We start from the raw sequence: 27,179 nt of genomic DNA, 5'->3' as shown, positions 1-27,179 counted from the left end.
ACAAGTGACGTGAAGCAGAATTATGATTATGGGAGAGGGAGAAACATAAATATTGCTCCAGTTCATAGATAAGGAGTCCGGATGTTTTATTGTCCTCAGATTGGGGTCTCCTAATGTGTTGTGATGCCCCCACAAGGTCTTAGGAGAGTGTTGTCACTCCTTATCTATGAACTGGAGCAATATTTATGTTTCTCCCTCTCCCATAATCATAATTCAGCTTCACGTCACTTGTCTCATCTATTGCATTTTTTCTGTGCTGTATTGTGTATAAATATGTGATTCTTCAGATTTTGTATTAGTCTATGCCTGATGAAGAGACCTGAGTAGTCTCGAAAGCTTGCAATGTGTTACCATCTTTTCAGTTAGCCATTAAAAGGTATCAACCACTGAGGTCTCTCAATTCTGAATATTTTTCTATCTACTGGCTAACACGGTACACAGATATACATCTTTCCTGTATCAGAATATGTTGAAGGTGTTGAGGAACTGCTACATGCATACCAGTGTCTTGGATGTCGAATGTCTGTGAAAATGCACTTTTTGCATTCACATTTAGATTTCTTACCTCAAAATCTTGGGGATGTAAGTGATGAACAAGTCAAGCGGTTTCGTCAGGACATTAAAGTAATGGAACACCGCTACCAGGGTTTTTGGAATTACTCAATGCTGTCAGATTATTGTTGGATGTTATATAGGGACAACCCTGAAAAATCGTATCAACGACAGTCTAATGTCAAGCACTTTTAATTTCTGTTCATATTTTGGTTTTTATTTTGCATGTGAAATTATTTTGGTTCAATAAAAATAAAATGATTTTGGTTGTAAAATGAAGCATATTTTTCTGATATGTAGATTACTGTTTTCTTAATGTCGCCAGTATATTTCCTATACCTTATAATAATGATGCTGCTCCATGGAAACTTTACGTGCTACAGAAAAACTATACATTTTTTAAAATCCGGACAAAAAGATCATTCAGAAAAGTACAATGCGATGATTACAAAAAATATTTTTTTGTTATTTTTTTGTGTTGCTGTAATCCCTCATCTTGGAGGGTACTTTTTATGTTGTGGTGACTGCCCGATGGCACAAGAAAATCTGCAGGAAATAGGAATCATTGGGTAATCCATAAATCCTTAAAGATTAGCCGTCATTTTAATTTTTATTTCATAAATCAGTAGTACATGTGGGAATGCGCAACTTTGTAATATATCTCATCAGAGAAATCTGGAATCTGCTTTTTTTATCCTCCAGGACTCCTCAGTAATTTTCACATTTTTCAATTAATGGGTAAAATCTGTATTTAGTGAAAACAGATTGTTAGATTATTGAGATAGAAGATGGCAGTTGCTACTGATAGGAGTCTAAATAAAAGAGGAGGAGGAAGGAGCTCGGCCACTAGCTTTATCTGTCTCTGTACACACAGTCAGTCTTGGGAAGCCAGCTGGGAAATGCATTGGACTAGTCCGGTCTCTGCCTAAAACCATGTTCTCATTAAACAGCAGAGCATTCCATAGAAATAAGCTGGATGACTACAATCTCGCAGCCAGATTCTGATTCATGTTTCCAGTGGTTTGGGCATCATGAATCAAGTGACAGGTTCCCTTTCAATGGTCTTGTGTCTAAAAAGGTAAATTTCAAGATTGTAAGTTATTCCCTATCCTTAAGATAATAGATTAAATACTGATGGCCAGGAGTCCAACAGCTGGGTCGCCAGTGATCCAGAGAACCAGCCAGTGATCCAACTTGCTCTTCAATGGGACCTCATTGCCCTCAGCGAAGAGTAAGTAATCCCCAATCCTGTGGATAAAGTATAACTTACTATCTTTGAAATAACCCTATAAATTTTGTTTATTATATAGTTCTGGCATATATATAGGTATTTGTACTTTTCTATCATTTTACAGATCCCTAATGAACTGGACATGATTCGTCAAATCGGTACAATATTCCTTTCCATTCAGACTGATGATGAGTTGATCCATGAAAGCAGAAGAGTTGATATTGAAAAGAAAAGGATGATGGATGCTCAAATTTTGATCCAGACTGACAAATCTTTATATAAACCTGGCCAAACTGGTAAACTTGGGTATTAAAGATTAATAAATGGAAAGACGTCTTATTATTGGTGTAGATGTAGACTGATATAATGCCCAATGTCTCAAACAAGGTCAGACTTCTCCAGTAGTGTATTAGAGTATATTCTGGTAGGTTGAAGTTTAAATACAAAATTGGGTCTTTTATACCTGAACTTTCCAAAGGTCCAGGTATAAAAGGCCTGATAACCTATTAGAGCCTATTAATGTCAAGTCCTGTATGCACAATTATAACAATGTATATGTGTACATGTAACCTGGACATGTGTAGATGCAGGTTGGACCTTCAGTATAATTTCCTCTGTTGGGTCCCATGAAGTCTATTGCTTAGCAGATATGGATTAGTGTGGAGAAATGGGAGGTCGGCGGGCGCCCTGGGTCCGCTAGCCGAAGCCGCATGGACAAGGGATCATCCCACCGAATGCCCGCTCTCCCATTAACGTGGGAGTAACGCTACTCAGACAACACAGGGTGAGGGTAAAACAGTGTAGCAATGCTTTATTGAACCACAAAATAGGCAGATAACACGTAGAACAATCCCAGCAAAGTACCCCAAGATGGTGCATATTACAGAGTCTCACACTTCTGCTTACTCGCCGGGATAATGGCAGCTGCTACGTCAGAGCTTCCAGGGATGGCTACCTCCCTTGTGGCATGCACACATCCCTCCAAATGCCTGCTCTCCCTTTAACTTGGGTGTAACGATACTCAGACAACACAGGGTGAGGGTAAAACTGTGGTAATAATTTATTGAACCACAAAATAGGCAGATAACGCGTAAAACAGTCCCAGCAAAATACCCCAAGATGGTGCACATTACAGGGTCTCACACTTCCGCTTATTCACTGGGATAATGGCAGCTGTTAAGTCAGAGCTTCCAGGGTCAGCTACCCCCCTTGTGGCATGCACACAGAGAGCAAGTAATGACAAGCGTAGGAAGATGACAGTCCATTGAGGTAAAAGTCCAGTTGATCCGAGGATCACAGCCTGGCTTCATCTTCCAGATACGATTACTCCACCTGTAGCACTCATACAGAGAGGAGGTAATGAGAAGCGTAGGAAGATGACAGTCCATTGAGTCCATACAAGGTATAAGGCCAGTTGATCCGAGGATTACAACCTGGTTTCTCCAAACGTATCCATGGTTCAGCGATGGTCAATGGAGCAGATCTGTGTTCTTCCAACCGGGGCCAATAACCCCTAGGCTGTTTCCTGTGGAATAATAGATCCGTGTGCCTCGTGATGGAGCCATGATATTGGCTGCTGTCCTGTCTCTGGGCCTTTGGATATATGGATGTCTTGGCAGAATCTCTGGCTGTCCCTCTCAGTCTCTCTCTTTGAGTCTCTTTATACAGAGGCATGTAACCTATTTTTAGATTTAACAAGTGTCCTTCAGTCCAGCATCACAGATAAGGGGAAGAATGGTGATGAGATCAAGTAGCATTACTTGATTATTTAATCTATTTGCATCGTTTTTCCCTCTCTGCTTTTGAAGTCAACAAACTGACTCCCTAACACAATGCATAATTAGCAAATCAGCAAACATCACTAGTCATCAAAGGTAAAACCACACTATGTTATATCAAATATCAGCTTACAAAAGACCAAGGAGGAAAAAAGGAATAAAGGATTCGATTGATAATGATTCAAAAATGCAAAATTTTATTTATCACATGCACAGACAAATCATAAAAGTAGCAGCAAAATTGCAGACGCAAGAACGACTAACAGGAAGAACTGGAGGGGGAAAGTGCAAATAAAACATGTGCACCAATACTCCTAAACATCGCAGTGAGTCTTGCCCATGGTAAATAGTAACCTAGTCATACAAAATGCATGTATTGTAAACGAGGGCAGATCACCACTGAGATGTGTGATGTAAGCTAAGATGATAAATGCCACCCAAGAGGAGAAAAACATTATTAAGCAGGCATACCAAGATGTAATGAGGGCGGCTTACCAATGGGTGCACATGTGGCCAGATCCAAGAGGTGACCCCCGACGCGCGTTTAGCACACACACACCGGACGCTTTCTCAAGGAGGTAAGGGGGGATGAATAGGACCTTTTGTATCCCTGGTGATGGTGACGAGTGCAGTCACATGGCCTCTGTGGGCCAATCAGACGGCAGAGAATGGCACATGCGCCATGCTACTGCCAGGTCTTTAGACAAGACGGCCAGCGTCAGGTGTCAGAGCTCACGCGCGGGGCTGGAGACCACCGCACCTGCGTCGGAGGCACTGGAGACACCGGTCACCATGGAGAGGACAGCAGGGGGGCACAGAGCGCATGCACGCCGCCGAATGATCAGATCGAATACGTACAGTAAGTACTGCTAGTAACAGTGCCTCATATAAGAATAAAGACATTATAAGGCGATCTAGACAATTGATAATGAAACAGGGAGAAAATATATAAAAACCGAATGACCTAAAAAAAACGTATCATAGAGAAGACAAATAGCCACCATCTGCTAACATGAGCGGGCCGCGCCTATCATCATAACAGCAAGTTATAATAATAATTCAACAGTGGAGCAAAATTTATAAATTTATATAGATAGAAACGAAAAATGATGATTGGTTCTTTCATTGATTGCAGATAGAAAATCCTCATATCCCGAAGAGTAGGGGAAATTCTTCCATGACATAAGTTGGAAAGGTCCATAAGATCCACAGCAGCCCAAGAATATGAAAAAGTGACTAAAGGGTAATAAAAAACATAAACATGTTAAAAAGACATAAAAACCACCAGAGATACTGGAAAAATATGCAATAATGGATGCAGAAGAAATAAGAAACAAAACGTAATTAAATGAAAGAAGCAAAACTCAGGGACTCAATAAGGCCCCTCGGAGTCACTGTGTCCAGAGTGACAATCCATTTGGCCTCTCTTTGGGCCAATGCTTTTTTATAATTGCCTGCTCGAATCACCAAATGAATGCAATCAATACCCCTCACCATAAAAGTTTGAGGGTTACATTTATGAAAGGTTCTGAAATGGCGAGGGATGGTTTTAAGTCAATATTACAGGCTTACACAAGCAAAAGTATAAATAATAGTCTATTCTTCTTGGTTTGCTTGAAATAGTTGTCTGGGTAATTAAGATGCAATGTCGTTTCTTCACAATTAGTCTTATGGGACTTCTATTTCTCCCTTGTGGAAAGAGCTGTCTTGTAAAGGACAACTAACAAATCTTAAACATGGGTGCCCTATATAATTATTGTGTGTTGTCTTTTCACAGTAAAATTTCGCATTGTGTCACTTAACAGTAACTTCCAACCTGAAGAAATAGAGGTAAGTTGTGTATAAATACACAAGCTCTGGATAACTTATGAGGCTCATGCTTTGTTCATTCTTCTAGTTTTCTTCACACATCTAGCAATAGATTTTAACCCCCTAACGACCAGGGGTATTTTTGGTTTTGTAATAAATAAGACAAATATCAGGGGCCCTAAGCGCTATTACACCGGAATCCTGAGCAGCAAATAATAAGACAAAACCACCTAGTTTGTCCAAAGCATACATAAATCAAATAAAATAATTATGTTATTTGCGCTAGAGTGGTATCCGGAAAAAAGGAATATGTCATAAGACCTACACAGCAGTGAGGTTTATATAAATGCACACACAAAAATGCCTGCAGCTATTATAAAAATAATTTAAAAAACAAAATTCTTTGGAGGACCTGCACAGCAGTGAGGTTTATAACAATACATGCAGCGCAATGCCGGCATCGGTTATTAGATAGCAATAGTTATAATTAAAAGTCAGATGACTACTGATGCCAGGTAATACGGAGGTCTAAAATTACCTTAAACTCACATAAGGCGATAGAGAGTTCTTGATTGTGAAGATCCAATGAAGAAACACCGATGTATGCCGCAGCCCAGATAGGGATATGGATTTCCAGTTGTTTCAAACACAAGGTGATGTCTTGGGTATTGGACGCTGTCCCGGCCGGTGACAGACGTCCCGTTTACCGCGTGCCAGCCGCTAATATGTAGCGGTAAAGGCACCGCGTGTAAGCTGTAGCTGACAAGGTGAAGCAGAAAGCTTGCAGGACCTTACGTGATGTCACGGTCACGTGAAATGTCACGTGACTGGCTAAGGAACGCTGAAAGGACCAAACTATTATCTTAAGCGTTTTGGAATTCGCAGATTCCTTCATCAAATGAAGGAATCCGCGAATTCCGAAACACGTAAGATAATAGTTCACCTTGCCGGCTACAGCTTACACGTATTTTTGGTTTTGCATTTTCATTTTTTGCTCCCCTTCTTCCCAGAGCCAATTTTTTTTATTTTTTTGGTCAAAATGGCCATGTGAGGGCTTATTTTTTGTGGGATGAGTTTTACTTTTGAACCACACCATTGGTTTTACCATGTTATCTAAAAGAAAATGGGAAAAAAATTCCAAGTGCGGTGAAATTGCGAAAAAAAAACTGCAATCCCACACTTGTATTTTTGTTTGTCTTTTTTAAAAGGTTCACTAAATGCTAAAACTGACTGCCATTATGACTTTCCAGGTCGTTATGAGTTCATAGACACCAAACATGTCTAGGTTCTTTTTTATCTAAGTGGTGAAAAAAAATTCCAAAGTTTGTTAAAAGAAAAAAGTTGCATTTTTCCGAGATCCGTAGTATCTCCATTTTTCAGGATCTGGGGTGAGAGCTTATTTTTGTGCACCGATCTGATGTTTTTATTGATACCATTTTGGTGCAGATACGATCTTTTGATCACTTGTTATTGCATTTTATTGAAATGTTGCCGCGACCAAAAAACGTAATTCTGGCATTTTCTTTTTTCTCGTTACGCCGTTCACCGATTGGATTAATTATTCTTTTATATTGACAGATAGTGCAATTATGAACACGATGATACCAAATATGTGTATATTTGATTTTTTTATATTGTTTTCCTTTTTTAATGGGGCAAAAGGGGGTTAATTTGAACTTTTATTTTTTTTATTTTTTTATATTTTTAAAAACATTTTTCTTTACTTGCTTCATTAGTCTCCATGGGAAACTAGAAGCTGCACTTGTCCGATCACCTCCACTACATAGAGCAGGGCTGGAGACCTGCTTTATGTAGCAGATATGCTCACTTGCTATGAGCGACGACCACCAGGTGGCACTCATAGCAATCCAGCAATGACAACCACAGGGGTCCTGCTGACCCCTGGTGCCAATGGTAGAAGGTAATGACGCGCTTCCTGCGCGTGCATGTTAAATGCCGCTGTCAGGGTTTGAGTTGGAATGGAAAAAGGATAAACATGCTATAGATAAAATCTAAAAAAAAATAAAAAATTAAAACTGTAATCAGCCAGAGTGGTTGTTGCAGCAATATGGGGTTTCGTTCAAGGACTTCACACCTCACAAGTAACTTTTAGGCTACGTGCACACTTTGCGGATTTTTAGCGTTTTTGCCATGTTTTTTGCTGCGTAAACGCTAAAAATCCGCAACCCAATGAATTCAGTAGCATTCCGCACATGCTGTGCTAATGCTGCGTATTTCTCCACGGCAAAATCGCATCGCGGAAAAAAACGCAGCATGCTCATTCTTTTTGCGGAATCATGGCAATTCCGCATACATAGGAATGCATTGTTCCATTTACTTTCCGCATGTGGCTATGCCCACCATGCTCAAAGTAAACGGAAAATGTGCGGATGGTACCCACGGTCTGGAGGAGAGGAGACTCTCCTCCAGGCCCTGGGTACCATATCCCTGTTAAAAAAGAATTAAAATAAAAATTCTTGATAATGTGGCACCACAGAGGTACTGCACCTCATCCACACTTAGGTAAGGAGGGAACACCACACAGGACTCCTATCACTTGCACCCAATACACACCAGACTGGCCAGGAAAGGGTGTTTGGAGACAGGTGAGAATGGTAGGTAGAGTGGGAGGAGCTTAGAAGTGGAGTGATAGCTAGGCATCCAATCAGAGTGAGAAAGGTGACAGTTGGTGGGAGGAACTAGTTCTGAGGTAAAGAGATCCTTCCAGAAACTAGTCAGTCGGTGACAGGACCAGCAAGAGAGCAGGATTGCTGTAGAGGACTGTGGGTGGAAAAGAGAGAAACATCTTAACCACGCTCCTGGACTGGGAAGAAGGGGTCCTAGGGGCACAGGTAGTGCGACTGGCCACCTGTGGTGCCCGCATCCTAGAAGGGAAGGACCAGGCCAGAGCGAGGGAGCCGGCCCCTGAAGCTAGTGGAGGACTACAGGACTCAGCTGGGAAGCCGGAGGCTGAGGTAACTTTAAGTGCCTCAGCCACAGCCACAAGCACCCTCCAAAAGGCAGCGGTATGAGTAACGGACCTCGGGGCCTGACCCACGTCACCTGAGGAGATCCGTGGCTACCAGCTGGGGGCACTACTTGTGAGGCGCAAGGCAGGCAAAGTAAGGAGAATTCAGTGCAGAGACACGACCTTGATAGAAGACACAAGGAGAAGTCCTGAAAGGTGTACCCAATCTGCCAGGAAGTTTGCTGGACCCCTCCCTTGGAGGAAGCAGCACTAAGTGGTCCAATGTGTACACGAAACTTGTGAGTAAAAACACAGAAACTGCACCTGTGTTCTTGGAGTTATTTTACAACTGCCTGCCTCACACAGCAAACACCATCACCGTCACCGGCTCAATTGCCCTGGGACACAGCTCTACCTGTGGAGAGCTTTAACATCCCCGCTGCCCAAACACCGTCCCAGAGGATCTGCAGAGCAGCGTCGGCTTAACACCTGCATTGCCGAATACCACAGGTGGCGTCATGATTTCCCTTTTCCTATTAATTATCCTACCATTTTCCCCTTCATCTGAACTTCCATCATCTACATTGGATACCCAGGGCCACGGACCGGGTCACCATCACCACTGTGACACACTTCCCATTTAAAGAGCCTGAAAGGCCCGGTACCCCCCCAGCCCTGTGGGCGTTCCATTTTTCCTGTCGGCGTTCGAATATTCTCACCTCCCTGCGACCCCTGCAGCCTTCCCGCCTGTCAGCCACGCTCCGGCATCTTCCGGTCCCAGTGATGCCTTGCGACAATGACGTGTGGTGACGTAGCAGTGTCGCAAGGCATCGCTGGGGACGGGACTTGTCGGGAGCATCGCTGAGGCCTGGGAACGCTGCGTGGGATGCCGGAAGGTGAGAATATCACAATTTTTTTTTATTATTATTTTTAACATTTATCTTTTACAGCCTCAATAGTAAAAAGTTGGTCACACTTGTCAAACACTATGTTTGACGAGTTTGACCAACCTGTCAATCAGTTCTCCAAGTGATGCTACAGATCGCTTGGAAAACGCTAGCATTCTGCAAGCTAAATACGCTTGCAAAACGTTAATTTTTCGCAGGAATTACGCATGCGGATTTCTCACGTATTTCCTGCGGCAGGGAGTTGCGGAATTGCCGCAGAAAATACCGCAAAAAATCCACACGTGTGCACATAGCCTTGCTAGTCACTGAAGCATAATAACATTGAAGGACACAACTGAGCAAGTATACTCGTTACTCGAGATTTCCCGAGCATGCTTGGGTGATCTCCGAGTATTTGGATGTGCTCAGAGATTTAGTTTCTGCTGCCGTACCTGCATGATTTGCGGCTGCTAGACAGCCTGAATACATGTGTGGATTTCCTAACAAACAGGCAATCCCCACATGTATTCAGGCTGTCCAGCAGCCACAAATCATGCAGCTACGGCGACAGAAACGAAATCTCTGAGCACATCCAAATACTCGGTGATCACCCGAGCATGCTCAGGAAATCTCGAGTAATGAGTATACACGCTCATCACTACACAACATATATATTCATTTTGTATGACCTGGTGGCCATGAAGGGTTGAGGTATCAAACTTCAACTCATATATCAATTTTTCGCACCTGAAATGCATGGATTCTGAATGTTAGTGAAACAGTTCCACTTTGAGCAGAGAAGCAATTTTGGTTCTGTTAGGTACAGTAATAATTTAAAAAAATACCTCCTCAGGTATTGTGGATTTGAGTTTGCAGAACCTTCATGGTCACTCCATCTGTGAAGTCAATAATCTCAGACCCTTTGAATTTTCGCACACACAGCCATAGATGAGAGGTCTGTGTCTCGGTAAAAGATCTAAATATATCATTAGCCACTCAGAGTCATTTGAACAATTCAGTATTCCCACACTCCAAAAGACCCATCAATGTCTACTTAAACACCAACCATGGAATCTGAGGCCAAAACACCCCAGTGCCATAGCGGGATCTACATGGCCAAAACATGGGAAAGGAGAACATTTTCTGATCCCTGGGCGGCCAACCACTGGGAACCCCACCAATCTTGAGAACTGGGGCTATGAAAACTCAATCATAGATGGAATGATGGTCGATCATGCACACTGACATCTAATCAGTCTTAATGGGACAGCCAGAGAAAGCCAAGAGCTGCGCTTAGGTGGTATTTGTCACTCCCATAAGAATAAATGGAACGAAGCGGTGCAGCTCTGGTCTATACATCATTTCGATCCATCTGGCAACAGCTGATTGGTGTGGGTGCTGGATGTCGAACACCCACCGATCTGATATTGATAACTTATGTTAAGGATACCTAATGAATCTCATAGTAGTGGATAACATCTTCATTGTATCTATTTCAAAATATTGTGTATTATGCTGCATAATATCAAAATGATCACTTGTGTATTTTTAACACTAATCACTGTTTCTTTTTCAGCTTCCACTTGTCGAACTACAGGTAATAAAAATCATGAGGATTTGCTGTTATAACAGATTGAAATATATTAGCATTTACAATTAGGTACCTGAAAAGGGGTATAGCTACATTTTCTTGACTGCAGTAAGGTTCTGTTCACAACACCAGTATGGCTTCTGTTCTTAATCGGGCTTGTGTTTTTATCTGTATTGTATATTATAGTAGTATAGTTCACTTGAAGGGAAATTGTCAGTGGTATCAACCCTTTTAAGGCTACTTTCACATATCAGTTTTTTTCTAACAGGCAGGATCTGGCTATTTGTTAAAAAAATGCATCCGGCGTAAATTTTGGAGAACTGAAGAAACGGATCCGTTTTTCTGCCGGATCCGTCTAGCAGGTTTATATCTGTTTCCTGGGGGCTGGCCAATTGGATCTGAGCATGTGCAGACTTAAAAAAACGGATCCAGTGGCCAGATCCGTCTTTTTCCAGATCCAGCGCATTACGGCGCCCATAGGCTTCCATTATAGCAAAAAAACGGAAGTGCTGGATCCAGCACAGTCCGGTTTTTCGCCGCAGACAAAAAACGTTACTAGAGACTTTTTTTCCAGAAGCCGGAATGAAACATTTAGCCGGATCCAGCGAAAACTGGAAGAAACGGAAGGCCATGCGGCACGATCCGGTGCTAATACAATTCAATGAGAGAAAACTGGATCCGGTAGCAGATTTCGCCGGATCCATTTTTTTAACAAATAGCCGGATCCTGCCTGTCAGAAAAAAACTGATGTGTAAAAGTAGCCTAAGACATCTACATGGGTATGAATGTCACAGAAAGTTGAAGTGACAGCTTGATATCTGTGATCTAATGTCTTATTAAAGAGAAATCCACATTTTTCTTATATGTAAATAAGCTGATAAGATCTATGGACCAGACATAGATCTCCATAAGAATTTGCCTCTATGACTGTTTTTAACGAAATGGGGCATTACCTGTGTGAGACATGCAATGACTGACACTTTGCTCTCATATTCACACACAACTCTGCAGTAAGACCAGAACTAACACAGTACAGCAGAACTAACACAGTACAGCAGAAGTAAACTTCGTCTCATTGCAAACACATTGGCAGTTGAAGTTGTCCTCTTATAGTGCTTCAGCTTCCATCTCATAGGCAGTCAGTGTGGGGGAGGGCAGTACAGCAGACCTTTCAGCACTGTGAGAGAACAACTGCAAGTTAGCTTGTTGTGCCTGTAATGAGACATGGTTCAACTCCGCTCTACTGTGTTGGTTTTAATCAAGCATAGCTTTGCAGCAGAGCAGACAGCAGTATGAAAGGACAACTGCTGCTGCAAATGTCTCTAATGAGACAAAGTTCACCTCTGTTGTACTGTGGTAGCTCTGATCTAACTGCAGAGCTATGTGTGATTATGGCAAAGTGTCAGGCATTACATGTCTCATACTGTTAATGCTAATTTTATTTAAAAAAAAACAAACTCTGGAGGGAGATTATCAGGTAGATTTGTGTCTGGCCCATAGAGCTTAACAGCTTGTTATAAATAAGAAAAACGAAGACTTCTCTGATCTAAGACATCCCTTCACAGACATCAAAGTATCATTTTATTTAACTTGCTACAGCCCATATAAATGGCTTAGGAGGGATGATCCTACTGACAGATTCCCTTTAAGAACGATCAGTCCACTACAGTATTAGCCAATCTACCAAGTGGTCATTTACAAACAACTCTACATTGGGTTCAGCAGCAAGATGTTTTTTGAGAATGTAAAAAAAAATACAAAAACGTTTCTCTTTTTCCCATAGGACCCAGGAAAAAACAGGATTGGCCAGATGCTGAATGTCAGTCTTACTCAAGGAATAGCTGATCTATCTTTTTCTCTTTCCACTGAGCCCTTACTTGGAACATATTCCATCCAGGTAAAAGACAAAGTCCATACTTTTCAAGTGGAAGAATATGGTGAGGAACTTCATAAAGCCTGAGCAGATTTTTTTTTACTTTCCAGAATTGTGCTGGTGTAAAATATTTATCACTTGCCTTTTTTTGTATTTTCTGACTTTACTTAATAGTATTACCAAAATTTGAAGTTATTCTCGAGCTCCCGAATAGTATACTGAAAAGCATGGAAACGTTTACAGTAAAGACGTGTGGCAGGTAAGGGAAGTAAAATATGCATGATCAAAATCGTTTCCAAATCAAAAGAGAAAATGCTTTGGCTAATATTGTTATTGTCGGCTGTAGATGTTTCTGTACAGTTGGGTTTTCAGGATGCATCTGATGGCTTCAATTGTGGAAGACAATCTGACACATTGAGATAGTGAGTTCCAGAGTTAGGCCGGAGTCACACTGGCGAGGAATACGGGAGAGTGAGAGGCGCTAAAAGCACGCATTAGACACGGACAAATGATTCTCTATGGGGTCACTCACACCAGCCGTATTTTTCTCCTCCGTATCCTACGCTCCGTGCCACTCGCAGCATGCTGCGATTGTCAGCGTACTACGCCCGTAGTACGCCAATGCAAGTCTATGGGTGCGCAAAAAATACGCATTACACACGGAACACACGTGTGACCTGCGAGCAATACGCAGGTCTTTTGGCTGGTGAACAGGAAATGGGCCAATCCATCATCAGGAAGCCTAGACATGCAAATGAGGTCAAAAAGCGCTCCAGACATCCAGGAAGTACGCCTCCACGGAGTACAGCAGCAGCATGGCATCCACATATATTAATGTAGAGATGCTAATTGTGCTGGTGCAGGAGCTTCCAGAAATATGGGACCCACGCGACGCAAACTATGCGAACCGCACAAGAAAGGAGGCATCATGGAGGCACATCTGTCGCCAGATGTACCATGACTTTGGTGACAGACCACGTGATGAGCAGCATAAAATTCGTAAGTGCAACCATAAAAATATAATTAACGTTAGCGCGCACTATAAAAGGAATCTACAATCAGCCCCCCCCCCTTCCTGTGCAGTACTTTTATTAGCCTCATGAGGCCGTTACATTAGGATGTGACACGTGGCTTCACACAGCCATAATTAGGGGTTAGGCCACAAGCTCCTCATCCTCCTAGCCACTAAAATTAGTTTCAGGGGAGCTAATGAGACCCTGGGTATCGGCACAATTACATATGCCACCATGGGTAGAACGCACACCCTATAAGGCCCCATGCCTAGACTACTGTTTAAAAATGTGACCTCTCAAATATCTGATTTTGACAATCTTTCCTGTCACATTGCAGTGGAAGATGTGATGAAACGGTGGAGAAGCATCCGGGACCAGTACCGCCGGGAACGCCAGCAGCAGTCCAGGAGTGGGGATGCTGGCCATGTCAAGCGCAAATATATATACTATGACCGGCTGAACTTCCTCGCCCCAATTCTGGCTCTGAGACCGTAAGTACATACCTCACACCACATGACACAAAAACATTACACAAATACTTTACAGGGACAAAAATATTGATGTATTTTTGCCTCTGTTCTATTTCATAACAGAACTCAATCCAACCTTACGGATCGAGGAACGGCCTCAGAGGCAGAGCCCATTATAGATCCTGTAGGGGATGAGGTGGCTGGCCCATCTTCTCCCCCTACAAGAAGGATGGCTGAAGAGGAGGCTTCACCAGAACACACAATGGCTGCCCTACACAACACACCACCAGGACGGTCTGCAGCTGCAACCTCACCCATCCTGGAAGAGATGGGCAATTTGAGCAGCAGCCCAACTGCCCAGATCAGGCCCTCCCCACAGGCTGCTCTAGCATCAAGGCGAAAAAGAAGAAGGCGCCAGGTCACCATTCAAGAGAGCAGGACCAATGTGGACACTGGGGTGCTGAATTACTTGTCCAGAGTCACTACAGATGATGGTGAGGAGGCCTATGCACGTAGCCTCACCCTTTATCTCCGTGCCCTTACCCGTGAGGTCAGGCTCCGTATTAGGGGGTGTATTCAGATCCTGCTTGATGCAAGCACCCCCCCCAATACCCCATATGAGGTGTTTGAATTTCTGGAGAGGTGGCAGCTCTCACCAAGAAATTTAATGCGCATGAGACCATCCACACAGATTCTTGCTCAAGCAGGGTCTGAGCAGCCCCTAATACGTGGGCCAACACCTCAACCCCTTCCTCCCCCTACCCATCCTTCTATTCCGCAGCCCCAAATGTCTTCATCAAGCCAACCCCACCAATATGGCCACTTGTACCCACCCAGTGTTGGAGGCTGGTCCCAACCTGGTTGGGGACGATCTGGCTATCTTGGTGGGTATGAGCCACGGGCCTACCAGAGCCAACAAGAAGCCCCTCACCATCATCATTATTACTCTGGCCAGTATCACCAACAGGCCCAGGAGGCTGGACAACAACAGCATCATGGGCAACAGTATGGCCCCACACAGGGCGATCTTGGCCACAATGTCCAGCATGTTCCTCCCCGTTCCCCTTCCCCTACATATGAGGATTTATGAATCAAAAGTTTGGAGATGTCCAGTAACAGATAACTGGTGCTTCTAATCTAGACAAAAAAACAGGTGTTCTCCTTCACCAACATTTAGAACATAATTTAACACTCACATTTTTAAACAATGTTTTCCAAACATATGAAACAATCCATCATGACAGGCAACGCTACCTCACGCCTTTCACACAAATATTACATGTGTGTATAAAAGAGAAGATTTAAATGCGCTATACTGTTACCTGAAAGGATGAAAATACACTAATCACTTGCTAATGCATAGGAAAGGCGTGCTTGCCTTTAGTTAAGTAGTCAACTTTGTTATTAGCATTGTCTAGTAAAGCAATTTGAGGCGACCAGCATTCTCAATATCACGCTCTCTCTATGTGTTAACAAGTGAGTTTTGTATTTTCATCCTTTCCAGTATAGCATGCTTAAATATTGTCTGTTCTACAGACAGGTAATATCTGTGTGAAAGATGTGAGGTAGCCTTGCCTGTCATGGTGGAAGCTTTCTCTGATTGGAAAACATTATGAGGAAATGTGAGTGTTATCTTATTGACTTTATTTTGGTGATGGAGCTCACCCTTTGTTGCCTTTAAGGAAGCATTTAAGGAAACCAGGATGGGTGAACACAGAACTTAAGCACATGCTAAAAAGGAAGAAAAAAATGTTTATAAAATGGAAAGAGGGAGGCATATCTAAAGAAGAATATAATGCTGTCTGCAGAATCTGCAGGGCACAAATCAGATTAGCTAAAGCTGAAAATGAATTGAGGCTTGCAAGAGATGTCAAAAGCAATAATAAAGGATTTTGGGGATATGTCAAAAGTAAAAGAAAAGTCAAAGATGCTATAGGATTTTTACAGGATGAAAATGATGAAATGGTAAGACAGGATGTTGAGAAGGCTGAACTTTTAAATTCCTATTTTGCATCTGTTTTCTCTCAGAAAGGAAATGTAACACCAACTGTTATTCACTGTCCTATTAAGGGAATAGAAGAATCCAGGATATCTATAAACAGAAAGATAGTGAGGAAACACTTAGCTAACCTAAATGAATTCAAGTCTCCAGGTCCAGATGAATTACACCCCAGAGTACTGAAGGAGATAGCAGAAGAAATTTCTGAACCACTCTCCATAATCTTTGAAAATTCTTGGAGAACAGGAGAAGTGCCAGAAGACTGGAGAAGAGCAAATGTTGTTCCTATCTTCAAAAAGGGGAAGAAGGTGGACCCAGGCAACTATAGGCCGGTGAGTCTGACTTCTATACCAGGAAAGATCTTTGAACAAATTATTAAACAACATGTAAGTCAATACCTGGATAAGAATGAAGTGATCAAACAGAGTCAGCATGGGTTTGTAACTAATAAGTCATGTCAGACTAACTTAATTTCCTTCTATGACGGTATCACTGATTGGGTGGATCAAGGAAATGCTGTAGATATAGTATATCTTGACTTCAGCAAAGCATTTGACAAAGTCTCTCATACAATCCTTATTGAAAAAATGACTAAGTATGGAATGGACAAGGCAACTGTTAGGTGGATTCATAGCTGGCTTAGTGATCGGACCCAAAGAGTGGTCGTAAATGGCTGCACATCCAGTTGGAAGAATGTCTCAAGTGGGGTACCACAGGGCTCTGTCCTGGGCCCTGTATTGTTCAACATCTTTATCAACGATTTAGATGAAGGAATTGAGGGTAAACTGATTAAATTTGCTGATGACACAAAGCTAGGAGGGATAGCTAATACTAGAGAAGAGAGAGAGAGGATTCAAAAAGATTTAAATAAACTGGAGAAGTGGGCAGTAACTAACAGAATGGTTTTTAACAGGGAGAAATGCAAAGTACTACATCTGGGCAATAAAAATGAAAAAAGCATATATAGAATGGGAGGAATAGGGCTAAGTGACAGCACATGTGAAAAAGACTTGGGTATACTAATAGATCACAGACTGAATATGAGTCAACAGTGTGATGCAGCAGCAAAAAAGGCAAATGCAGTTCTAGGATGTATTAACAGAAGCATACAGTCTAGATCACGTGAAGTCATTATTTCCCTCTACTCCTCTTTGGTCAGACCTCATCTGGAATATTGTGTCCAGTTTTGGGCACCACATTTTAAAAAAGACATCAACAAACTGGAGCAAGTTCAGAAAAGAGCGACCAGAATGGTGACCGGTCTGCAAACCCTGTCTTATGAGGAAAGGTTGCAGGATTTGGGAATGTTTAGTTTGCAAAAGAGAAGACTGAGAGGAGACTTAATTGCTGTCTACAAATATCTAAAGGGCTGTCACATTGTAGAAGGATCAACTTTATTCTCATTTGCACAAGGAAAGACTAGAAGCAATGGGATGAAACTGAATGGGAGGAGACACAGATTAGATATTAGAAAAAACTTTTTGACAGTTAGACTGATCAATGAGTGGAACAGGCTGCCACGAGAAGTGGTGAGTTCTCCTTCAATGGAAGTCTTCAAACAGAGGCTGAACAGACATCTGACTGGGATGATTTAGCGAATCCTGCTTTGAGCAGGGGGTTGGACCAGATGGCCCAGGAGGTCCCTTCCAACTCTACGATTCTATGATTCTATGATTCTAATCAAGGTTAATGTAGGCATGCAGCAATGTTGTTATTGCATAATGGTTGTTGCAGTTTTTTTCTGTAATGTTAATGTTACACCAAGTTAAAGAAGGCCCAAAGGGTCATTTTGGCCATTGCCAAATTTGTGTTATGGCAAAATTATGTTTGCCTTTAAGCAAAACCCAAAAAAAAAAGGCAAAACTAAAAATTTTTCTACTATAGTTAACGTCTCTGTGTGATTTCTCACTATCCCTCACAACTTACTAACAGACACCAACCAATGCAAAGAAACACTCATAGAATCATAACAAGGCTTGAGTAATATATATTTAGACACACTTTGAAAAAAAAAAATCATAACATAGACACAGCATTCTCTTGCCAAGAAGTTGCCCCCTCAGGTGAGATAAAGTAATTCGTGAATATATCACGCACTTTGAGGCCAGAGAGCGGTCTATGTTGAGGGATGATAGGTGGTCTCACCCTGCGCACATTGTCCGGCCTACGCACAACACCATCAGAGGAGGAACAATCATGTATCCTGGTGAAGTTATGCAGAACAACACAGGCTTTCACAACTTCATTCACATTTTGCTCACTCAACTGAATGGCAGACTGGAGTACCCGCCATTTTGCACAAAGAATCCCAAAGGAACACTCCACCAGTCGCCTAGCACGTGATAGGCGCAAGTTAAAAATTCTGCGCCTGTGGTCAAGGTTGCGCCGGGGATATGGCCTCATGACATTACGTGATAACTGAAAGGCCTCATCTGCCACAAGGACATAAGGGACTGATTGTTCGGGGGAGCCTGGTAGCTGGCGTGGTGGTGGGAGATCCAACTGGTTGGTGCGTAGCCGCCGACCCATTATGGAAGTATTGAAGACTCTAGAGTCTCCCGTCCTTCCATAGGCCCCAATGTCAACAATTATAAACTTGTATTGAGGGTCTACCAGAGCCAACAATACAACAGAAAAGTATTGCTTATAATTGAAGAATTGGGAGCCTGAGTTCGGCGCTTACGCACCCTGATATGTTTGCCATCCAGGGCCCCAATACAATTTGGAAACTGGCAGTCCTCCTCAAAGTCCCTTGAAATCCTTAACCAGTCTTCCATCCTGGGCTCGGGTAGGACCACCTGATGGAGTTTTGTCCAGATTTCTGCACATGTAGACCTCACTATGCCTGAAATGGTTGACTTTCCAATGAGAAACTCATGGTGGAGGGCGGCATAAGACAGGCCAGCGGACAGGAAGCTGTAGAACAACAGAAATAATACAGGTTAGAATGGGTAAAGTAAAAAAAAATCAGTTACATGCCGACCAAACTTGGTAGGGAATGATAGAGAAGAACACACACATATTTGGTGGCACAATGACTAAGTGATATGCAATACATATTAGATGTAACATTCTGCTGTGTCAGGTGAAACATATTTTGAGGAAGATGAGGGTATTAAACTTTGTCCAAGAAGGCCAAAAAACATAAATTAACACACACATTATGAACATAGAGAATGTGGTCGTGGAGTACATACCGTATTGTGAGTAGAAGTCGCTCCTCTGCAGATATGGCTTGGCGCATCCTAGTGTCCTGAAAGGTGATCCCAGGGCGCACTGTCTCCAAGAGGCGATAAAATGTGGAAATGCTCATTCGACAGTACTGGTAAAATTTTTCCGGATGCTCCCGCAGAGACGAATAGAGGCAGTGAAAATGACCTCTTGTGAGTCGTTGCCTCAAAAGTGGATGTACCCACATGCGTCTCCTCCTCCGCGGATCCACTATCACAGGATATGGTTGGCCAAAGCGCCCTGACAAAAGCCAGGTAAAGAGAACCTGCTCGGTTGTATTGAATGTCAGACCCTCGGCCATGCTGCACAAAGAACACCAACACACCTCGTGAAAGCAAGGTGAGAAATGTACAGAATGTAGGCAGCCACCTGTTTCTGAGTGTCTAAATAGGGTGCAGGCTAATGATTTAAATTGTTTGCAGGCCTCAAAACCGTTAAATGTCCATTTTGCAAGGCTGCGAGAAAATCTTGCCATACGGATTGCATACGGATGCCACACGGATTACATACGGATGCACACATGCGCAAAATACGCGACCACACCTTGCTTACGGATGACCTACGGAGCACTGTTTAGGGGTCATTGATCCGTATTACGCATGTAAAATACGGAGCGTATTTTGCGCAGGTTAGTGTGACTCCAGCCTAAGGGGGATACTCATGAGAAGTCTTGGGGAGGAACACATAATGATGGAGGAAAGAAGATCTTATGAAAAGAGAACAAAGAGAAAGATTTTATTTTATAAATCTTAATATTGAACATGATTATTTAACTTTTTTTGTCGAAATTTTTTGTGCTGCTTGTGGTCACGTACAACCCTTACATGAACATTTTAAGGAAAATTGGTGCTGACCTCCAACCCATATTTCACAGAGACCACAGACTGAAAGCAATATTCCCAGAACTGCCACTGCTCTCCTACAAACAGCCTCCCAACCTAAGGAATATCCTTGTCAGAAGTGCCCTCGCATCACCATCAGAGACAGGCACAGTCCCTTGTAACAGTAAGAAATGCAAGACCTGCACCCACATATCACCAACAGATAAAGTCCCCATACCCAACACAAATCAGGACTATAAGATCATGGACTATTTTTCATGTACATCTTCCAATGTTGTGTACATGATACAATGCACAAGATGTAATACAGGGACATACATAGGAGAAACTAAACAAAAACTTCAAACAAGGATGAATCTGCATAGACATACAATAAAAAATGAGCTGGACACACCTGTAGGGATACACTTCTCTAGACCTGGACACAGCTTGACAGATATAAAAGTCCTAATATTGAAAGGTCATTTTAATAGTGACAGAGAAAGGAAAATTTGGGAGTATAAATTTATAAATATGTTTCAATCTCTAACAATAGGACTGAATTTGACACCTGGATTCATGACTCACTACATGGACACAGTTCTCACCTCCACAAGAAGGTCTTCAGATCTCTAATAGAACACTGCCACCTCATTTACATGTGTAGCAAAAACCTTAATTTCCATGGCCTGTATCACCTCATGTCCTGTTGTAATTTCTATTTAAATGTTGACGTCTCTTCTCAGTAGTTCACTTGTAATCAAGCCTGATGAAGGAGCCTTTTGAGCCCTGAAAGCTTGCAAATATAATTTGTCTGGTTAGCCAATAAAGGTATCACTGCTTGAATACTTTTCTCATTTTTTGGGGGGACATAAGTATTTACATCTATTTGTCGAAATTAGAGATTTGAACTTCACCAGTCCAGACAATTGTAGCAATAGCAGGGCTGTTTAATCCAGACCCACTTCAGCCACCATATATTTGGTACACTGCGCAGTACCCACAAAATACAATATACAGTACTGTTATTATTGAACCTACACAATAAACATCCATTTGTTTATTTTACAACTATAAAGTCATTTGGTAAAAAAACGTTATAAAGTATTTTTTCTATCTATTTTCTTGTTATTTGTTGTTTCATCTCCCAGGTACACATACGGTAAACCAGTCCAAGGCACTTATCAGGGAAGCTTGTGTCAGAAATTTGTCAATCCTCCCTACTTCCTTCCATTTTCACCTGTCAGGTCCCGTGGCAACTGTATTAACTTTGAAGGAAAGGTGAGAGCTATGCTATTCAGTAAACTAAATTTAACCCTTTTTTTATATAAATAGTTTAGAAGTAAATCCAAATCCTTTTTTAATACCTTATAAAAATTGTGATTTTGTTTGTTTGAAAGACATTGAATATCATTGATAGGCAAGCAGTAGAAGTCTGCGTTTCCGTTCGCAATAAATACTTTTCCATAGTAATGCGTACAAAGCCAACTTTGAGTAATCTGATCCTGTAGCTATACATCTCTCCCTCTGTTCCCTATTTCCTGCTATTCTTACAAATGTTTGTTAGAAAGAATAAGGGGACAAATTAAAGGATGTATGACTTACAGAAGCAGATCACTTGGGGTTTGTTTGTTGCCTGTACCCATAGCGATGCATGGAATGTCATACAGTAAGAGCTGTAAACACAAAATGGTAGAATTTTCAATGAAAGCTATTTGTTTTACTTTTCGTTAAAGATACATGGAAACACTAAAAAAATGGTTGATATTTCATGAAGCTGGCTACCAGGGACAATAATATAAGAGGTGTAGGATTCACCCCGGACCCTGGAACCTAGGAAGGAGCCAAATGATCCCTTTTGCCAATATGAAAAGACTAGTGATGAATGAGTATACTCGTTACTCGAGATTTCCTGAGCATGCTTGGGTGTCCTCAGAGTATTTGAATGTGCTCAGACATTTAGTTTCATGATTTGCAGCTGCTAGACAGCCTGAATACATGTGGGGATTCCCTAACAAACAGGCAATCCCCACATGTATTCAGGCTGTCTAGCAGTCGCAAATCATGCAGCTACAGCGATAGAAACTAAATCTCCGAGCACATCCAAATACTACTCGCTCATCCCTAGAAAAGACTATTACTTTTAATGACCTGGCATAGTTGGAGACTCTGTTGGTGATTTTGCATCCCAGCTCATCAGCTTCAAGTTACACAACTGTTTACTACACTGTATATTCCCAATGGTATATTTCTTTACTCAGTATACAAATCCAGCTCACCAGACATAGCATTCCAACATCGGAGCACGAGACCGCTGTGTCAAAGCGCACAATCCAAGGCAATGAGAAAAAACTTTGTCCAGCTCCACGATGTAGTGAAAAATATTCTTTATTCACTCAATAGAAATGAGGTTTAAGAGCCAGCATGAGTTACAAGGCATGCGATCGATCTACGCGTTTCGAGTGGCTAAGCACTCTTAATCATGATTAAGAATATTTTTCACTACATCGTGGAGCTGGACAAAGTTTTTTCTCATTGCCTTATATTTCTTTACTGCCCATTATCAATATAGCCTGGTGCCAACATCCTGCGGTGCCAAGCTAAATAATGCTATTTTATCCATGGCTTAAATGGTGCAGAACAGAACAGTATCTGCAGTTCTCAGCATCTAGACAGCTTTTTGGATCATTTCCTCTAGAGACTTTTAAATGGTAATTTTTCTATATGGTCTTCTTATATGCTAAATCACAAAAATCTTTTTTTTTTCTCCTTTTTTTTCCAGTTGGATCATCTTGGTTGCTCCTCTAACACTATGAGATCTTCCAGTTATCAATTATCGAGTGACGTGTATAGAACCGCGCCAATAACACTTGAAGGAACAGTCACTATCAGAGAGGAAGGGACAGGTAAGGACTCAATTATAACCAAACCACCTTTCAATTTCTAAGCTATTACACCTCCTGGCACCTTGACAGAATGGGTGCTACTACCAGGTATAGCAACTTCTAGGGAACCTGACAGCTAAGAAATAAGCAATTTGCCATTGATTTCCTAAATTCCTATGCCTTTCTTAACTTTTTGTATGGCCAGTAGTATCGCAGGAAAGTGCCCACTACTGAGCATCACACATGATATGTTAATATCAAAAGCCAAATCTCTTTACACCAAAGACAAATAATATGTTTATCAGTCCAAAATATGACAGCCTTTGGACTTTTTAAAGTGGAAAAATTCTCTATACTGTTAGTTTTTCTTTTCTGTCTTTTTATTTAAGAAATAAAGTATTTTAGGAACTTGAATGATGATGATCCCCATACTAGCAACTGTTTAACTAAATGCAGTTGTTTCTCTTTTTGTACAAAGATGTAGTCCATTATTATACAACTGAAACTAGTATGTATCAAAATGTTCTAAAAGAAGAGTAAACTTCTAAATAATTGAAATTGAATAATAAAATAAATAATACAGATAATTGAAATAAAAAAATAAAGACAAATAAATGACTAAAGAGGTTATCCAGTACTATTTTTTTTTAAAGTCTAAGAACTTACATGCAGGCAGTGCCTAAATTCCTGCCTGTCCTGCCTGGTGCAGATCTCACGGTTCGCTCCTATGGCTTACATTGACGTCACATTGACAGGGCAGCTTATTCTCTTTCACTCTACTTTTACCGATGGGGAAGCACTGTCAATGTCATGCTGATTGACAGCTTAGTGTCTCGCCCCCAGGAGTATGGTCGCCACAGCGGCATTGCCTTCCTCCAGGGAGGGTGATGTCAGGCTTGGAAGAAATGAAGGGTCTCTCTAGCAGTTAACCATAACATGCAACACAGTTCTCACTCCGACCCAGCAGAGGGAGCTCTGAACCAGAATTGGGGGAGGAGTGCTCTCTGAGGGCCAGGAAGGGAAATTAGTCAGTTCTGTGAAGAGGGCGAAGTGTGTGGACGTGGAGAGAGGAGCTGAGGGATTGAGCAGAGAGTTGAGGCTCATTCCCAGCTGGAGCGCATGATCTGGAGCCTGGTCTCCAAGGTTGTATGGATACTGACGGTCCTGCAACAGAAACCAGAGGAATAGGAAGCTGTAAATGCTCTATTCCCATCTAAGACTCGGAGGCACAACAGCGACGTGTGAGCCAAAGGAGATAGAAGGCTACAGCTGTCTGCCATACGAGGTAGATCCAAAAGGGAAGAAGAAGGAGGAACGTCAGTGTAACACAGTACTGCATGTACCTCAAGTAAGCGCTAGAGAGGAGACTACACAACCCATCTGATAGAGAGATTCCTAAGTTGCTTCCAGGCTAATCAGCTCCTGTGCCATCTGTAATCTGGGCCCTGGACTGCACTTACAAAGTAAAGGTAAAGAAACTACACTTTGTTGTGTCCTTGCCTTCTTCCTTCAACTTCTTCAGCACTGCTACATCTCTGTGCCAGACACTGCACCTCTTCCTCAACATCTACCAACACCGATCTACACTGCCCTGGGACTACTGCCCTACCTGTGGAGGGCCACAACATCATTGCTGCACCACACCATCTGTCCCAGAGGATCTGTCTGCAGCGTCGGCTTAACATCTTCATTGCCGAACACCACAGGTGGCGTCACGAATCACTCATAAACTTTATTCCACCACTCTACCCCTTTTACATGGGCGCCCAGGGTCACGGACCAGGTCACCGCTGCTGAGACATTCCCCTCTGAGAGACCGGCCCTGTACAGAGTACCCCACAGCCCTGGGAGGGCGGCCCATTAGCCTAACGCGACGGGGAGCCGCCTATCGATTAACGTGACATTAGCAGTTATACACCAACAATAGGGCAGACCAGAAGAGGAAGAGCTGCTCTGTTGATGTGAGGTCAAATGAAGCAGCAGAATCGCCAGCATTAGCAGTCTCTGTGCTTGCAGAGATCGGCGCCGAACAGAACAGTCAGGTAAGTGCCAACTTCTAAGTGCTTAGCACCTTAAGAAAAAAATTCTAAAGTTCCAGATAACTGTCCCTTTAACTGAAAGGGTTTGTTCACACGTTTGATTTTTTTGCATTTCTTTTATGCATTTTTTTTCTATGAAAAAATGTAGCTTTTTACTGTACTGACAAAAGTTTCTGACATATCATGCACATGCTTCTAATTTTTTCCTTGGAGATTTGAAGCCACTTTAAATCTGCAGCATGTCAATTCTTAGAGCATTTTGCAGCATTTTTTCCCCAATCACATGAATTGAAAAAAAAAAAACACATCAACAAAGCGCATAAAAAACCCACACAAAAATGTACATATTTTATTATCTCTGAAGAGGCAGTTTTCATATTTTATTCCACATCTTCCTGCCAAGAGCCACGTTTTTCATGCAGAAATGTCTGCTGCAAATACAGTACTTAATGCGTACACATGCTTAAAATCTGCACCTCCATTAAGTACCACCATTAATTTTTCTTTTTCTTTTTTTTTCTTTGTTTTTCAATAATCCATTCTCATGTAGGAATTTTGTTTTCTACAACAAGTGAAACCAGGATAGTTGACAGTTACCGTGTATCATTTTTGGATCCAAGGGATACTTACAAACCTGGCTTGCCCTACACTGTAACAGTAAGTATCAGTAAGTAACATAAGATACACAATTCAGATATATTACAACCTAGTAAAAAAAAAGTGCAACACCGCTTTTGTAGATTTATTTGTAAGAATCCCAAAAAAGTATCCCCTGCTGAAATGCGATATTCAGGAAAAGTCACACTTATCCGTCAGTGACGTTACCTATAACTAAAGTGACCTAACTTAATCAATTTTTACCAATTCAAATAGTTTGCTAGAAAATGGAATTTTCAGAATTGTTTTTGTCACGGTTCCACCCCTTAGGGTGTCTGGGATGCAGTTACTGACAGCTCGGCCATCCAATCCATTACATGGGAGTACTGAAGCTGTCACTATTTTGATGGACAGCTCAGCTGTCCAATCCGGTACAGGGGTGTGCTGAAGCTGTCAGTACTTTGACAGCATGGCCATCCATTCTGGTTCAGGGGTGTGCTGAGCTGCCAGTGTGTTTATTGACGGCTCATCTAGCCAATTGGTGACTGTGAGGCATCGCAGTCTCCAGGTGTTCACTATCCCGGGTAAATGCCATGCTTACTTAACTTCTCCCAGACCACTACCATACATACATTCATCTTGTGAGGTTTGTGCTTTGTGCTCCCTGTGCCTTGAGTTCTCTATGCTTGATCTGTTTCCCGACCTTGGATTTTGTTCTGACTATTCACCTGTTTAACACCTTCAGCTCTGATCTGTTATCCGCTCGGTACTCTGACCTCGGAACGTTGCCTGACTATGCATTTATCTCTTTCTTCTGTTTATGATGTACCCTCCTGGCTTCTGACCTTGGACTCCTTGACCACTCTGACTCACTGCTTGGACGTGAGAAGTGACTAGTGTCACATTACGTCTGGCTGCTATGTTTTTCTTTTTCGCCAGTATGGATCCTGTTCACACGCTTTGTTACCAGGTGGTGAATTTGATGCAGATGACTCAGGATCTGATGAAGGATTGCCAGAGTCTGGAATCATCGCAATATCAGTTGCAGGGTCAGATAAGGAACTTGATGATGCGCCTCACTGCCGGCAGTGGCTGTGACGTCAGTACCCTCTGATGTACTGTTTGTCTCTCCCATACCTGTCATATCTCTCCCTGATAAATTTTCAGGAGAGAAAGACCAGTTTAGGGTATTCAGGGAGAGCTGTAAGTTATCTTTTACCCTGCTTCCCGTTCGTCAGGAGAGGCGTTCCAGGGGGTGGGAATAATCATGTCCCTACTGCGAGGGGGTCCTCAGATCTAGGCATTTTCTTTGTCCCCACAAGCCCCAGAACAGTTTTCCGTTGATGCCTTTTTTGACAGTTTAGGTCTAATATATGATGAACCCGACAGAATCCAGGTCACAGAGGCTAAGATCATGAACCTGGCACAGGGAGGT

At 42.2% G+C, this 27,179-nt stretch overlaps 1 protein-coding gene across 2 annotated transcripts in view; it reads left to right on the top strand.

Moving 5' to 3' along the window:
• LOC141049742 (alpha-2-macroglobulin-like protein 1) overlaps positions 1 to 27,179 on the top strand; it is a 215,348-nt gene that overhangs the window by 26,432 nt on the left and 161,737 nt on the right. For both annotated transcript variants that reach the window (XM_073546464.1, XM_073546465.1), the window contains exons 3-10: positions 1,908 to 2,079; positions 5,339 to 5,391; positions 10,802 to 10,822; positions 12,600 to 12,753; positions 12,864 to 12,948; positions 21,375 to 21,504; positions 23,006 to 23,129; positions 25,698 to 25,804. In XM_073546464.1, coding sequence (XP_073402565.1) covers positions 1,908 to 2,079; positions 5,339 to 5,391; positions 10,802 to 10,822; positions 12,600 to 12,753; positions 12,864 to 12,948; positions 21,375 to 21,504; positions 23,006 to 23,129; positions 25,698 to 25,804 — 846 coding nt within the window. The remainder of the gene's footprint in view (positions 1 to 1,907; positions 2,080 to 5,338; positions 5,392 to 10,801; positions 10,823 to 12,599; positions 12,754 to 12,863; positions 12,949 to 21,374; positions 21,505 to 23,005; positions 23,130 to 25,697; positions 25,805 to 27,179) is intronic.

Source organism: Dendrobates tinctorius, unplaced genomic scaffold (assembly GCF_039654945.1).
Source record: "Dendrobates tinctorius isolate UK_male_01 unplaced genomic scaffold, ASM3965494v1 ptg000147l, whole genome shotgun sequence".
Classification (NCBI taxonomy): Eukaryota; Metazoa; Chordata; class Amphibia; order Anura; family Dendrobatidae; genus Dendrobates; species Dendrobates tinctorius.
Note: the sequence above shows the minus strand (reverse complement) of the source record. Positions and strands in the feature narration are given on the sequence as shown.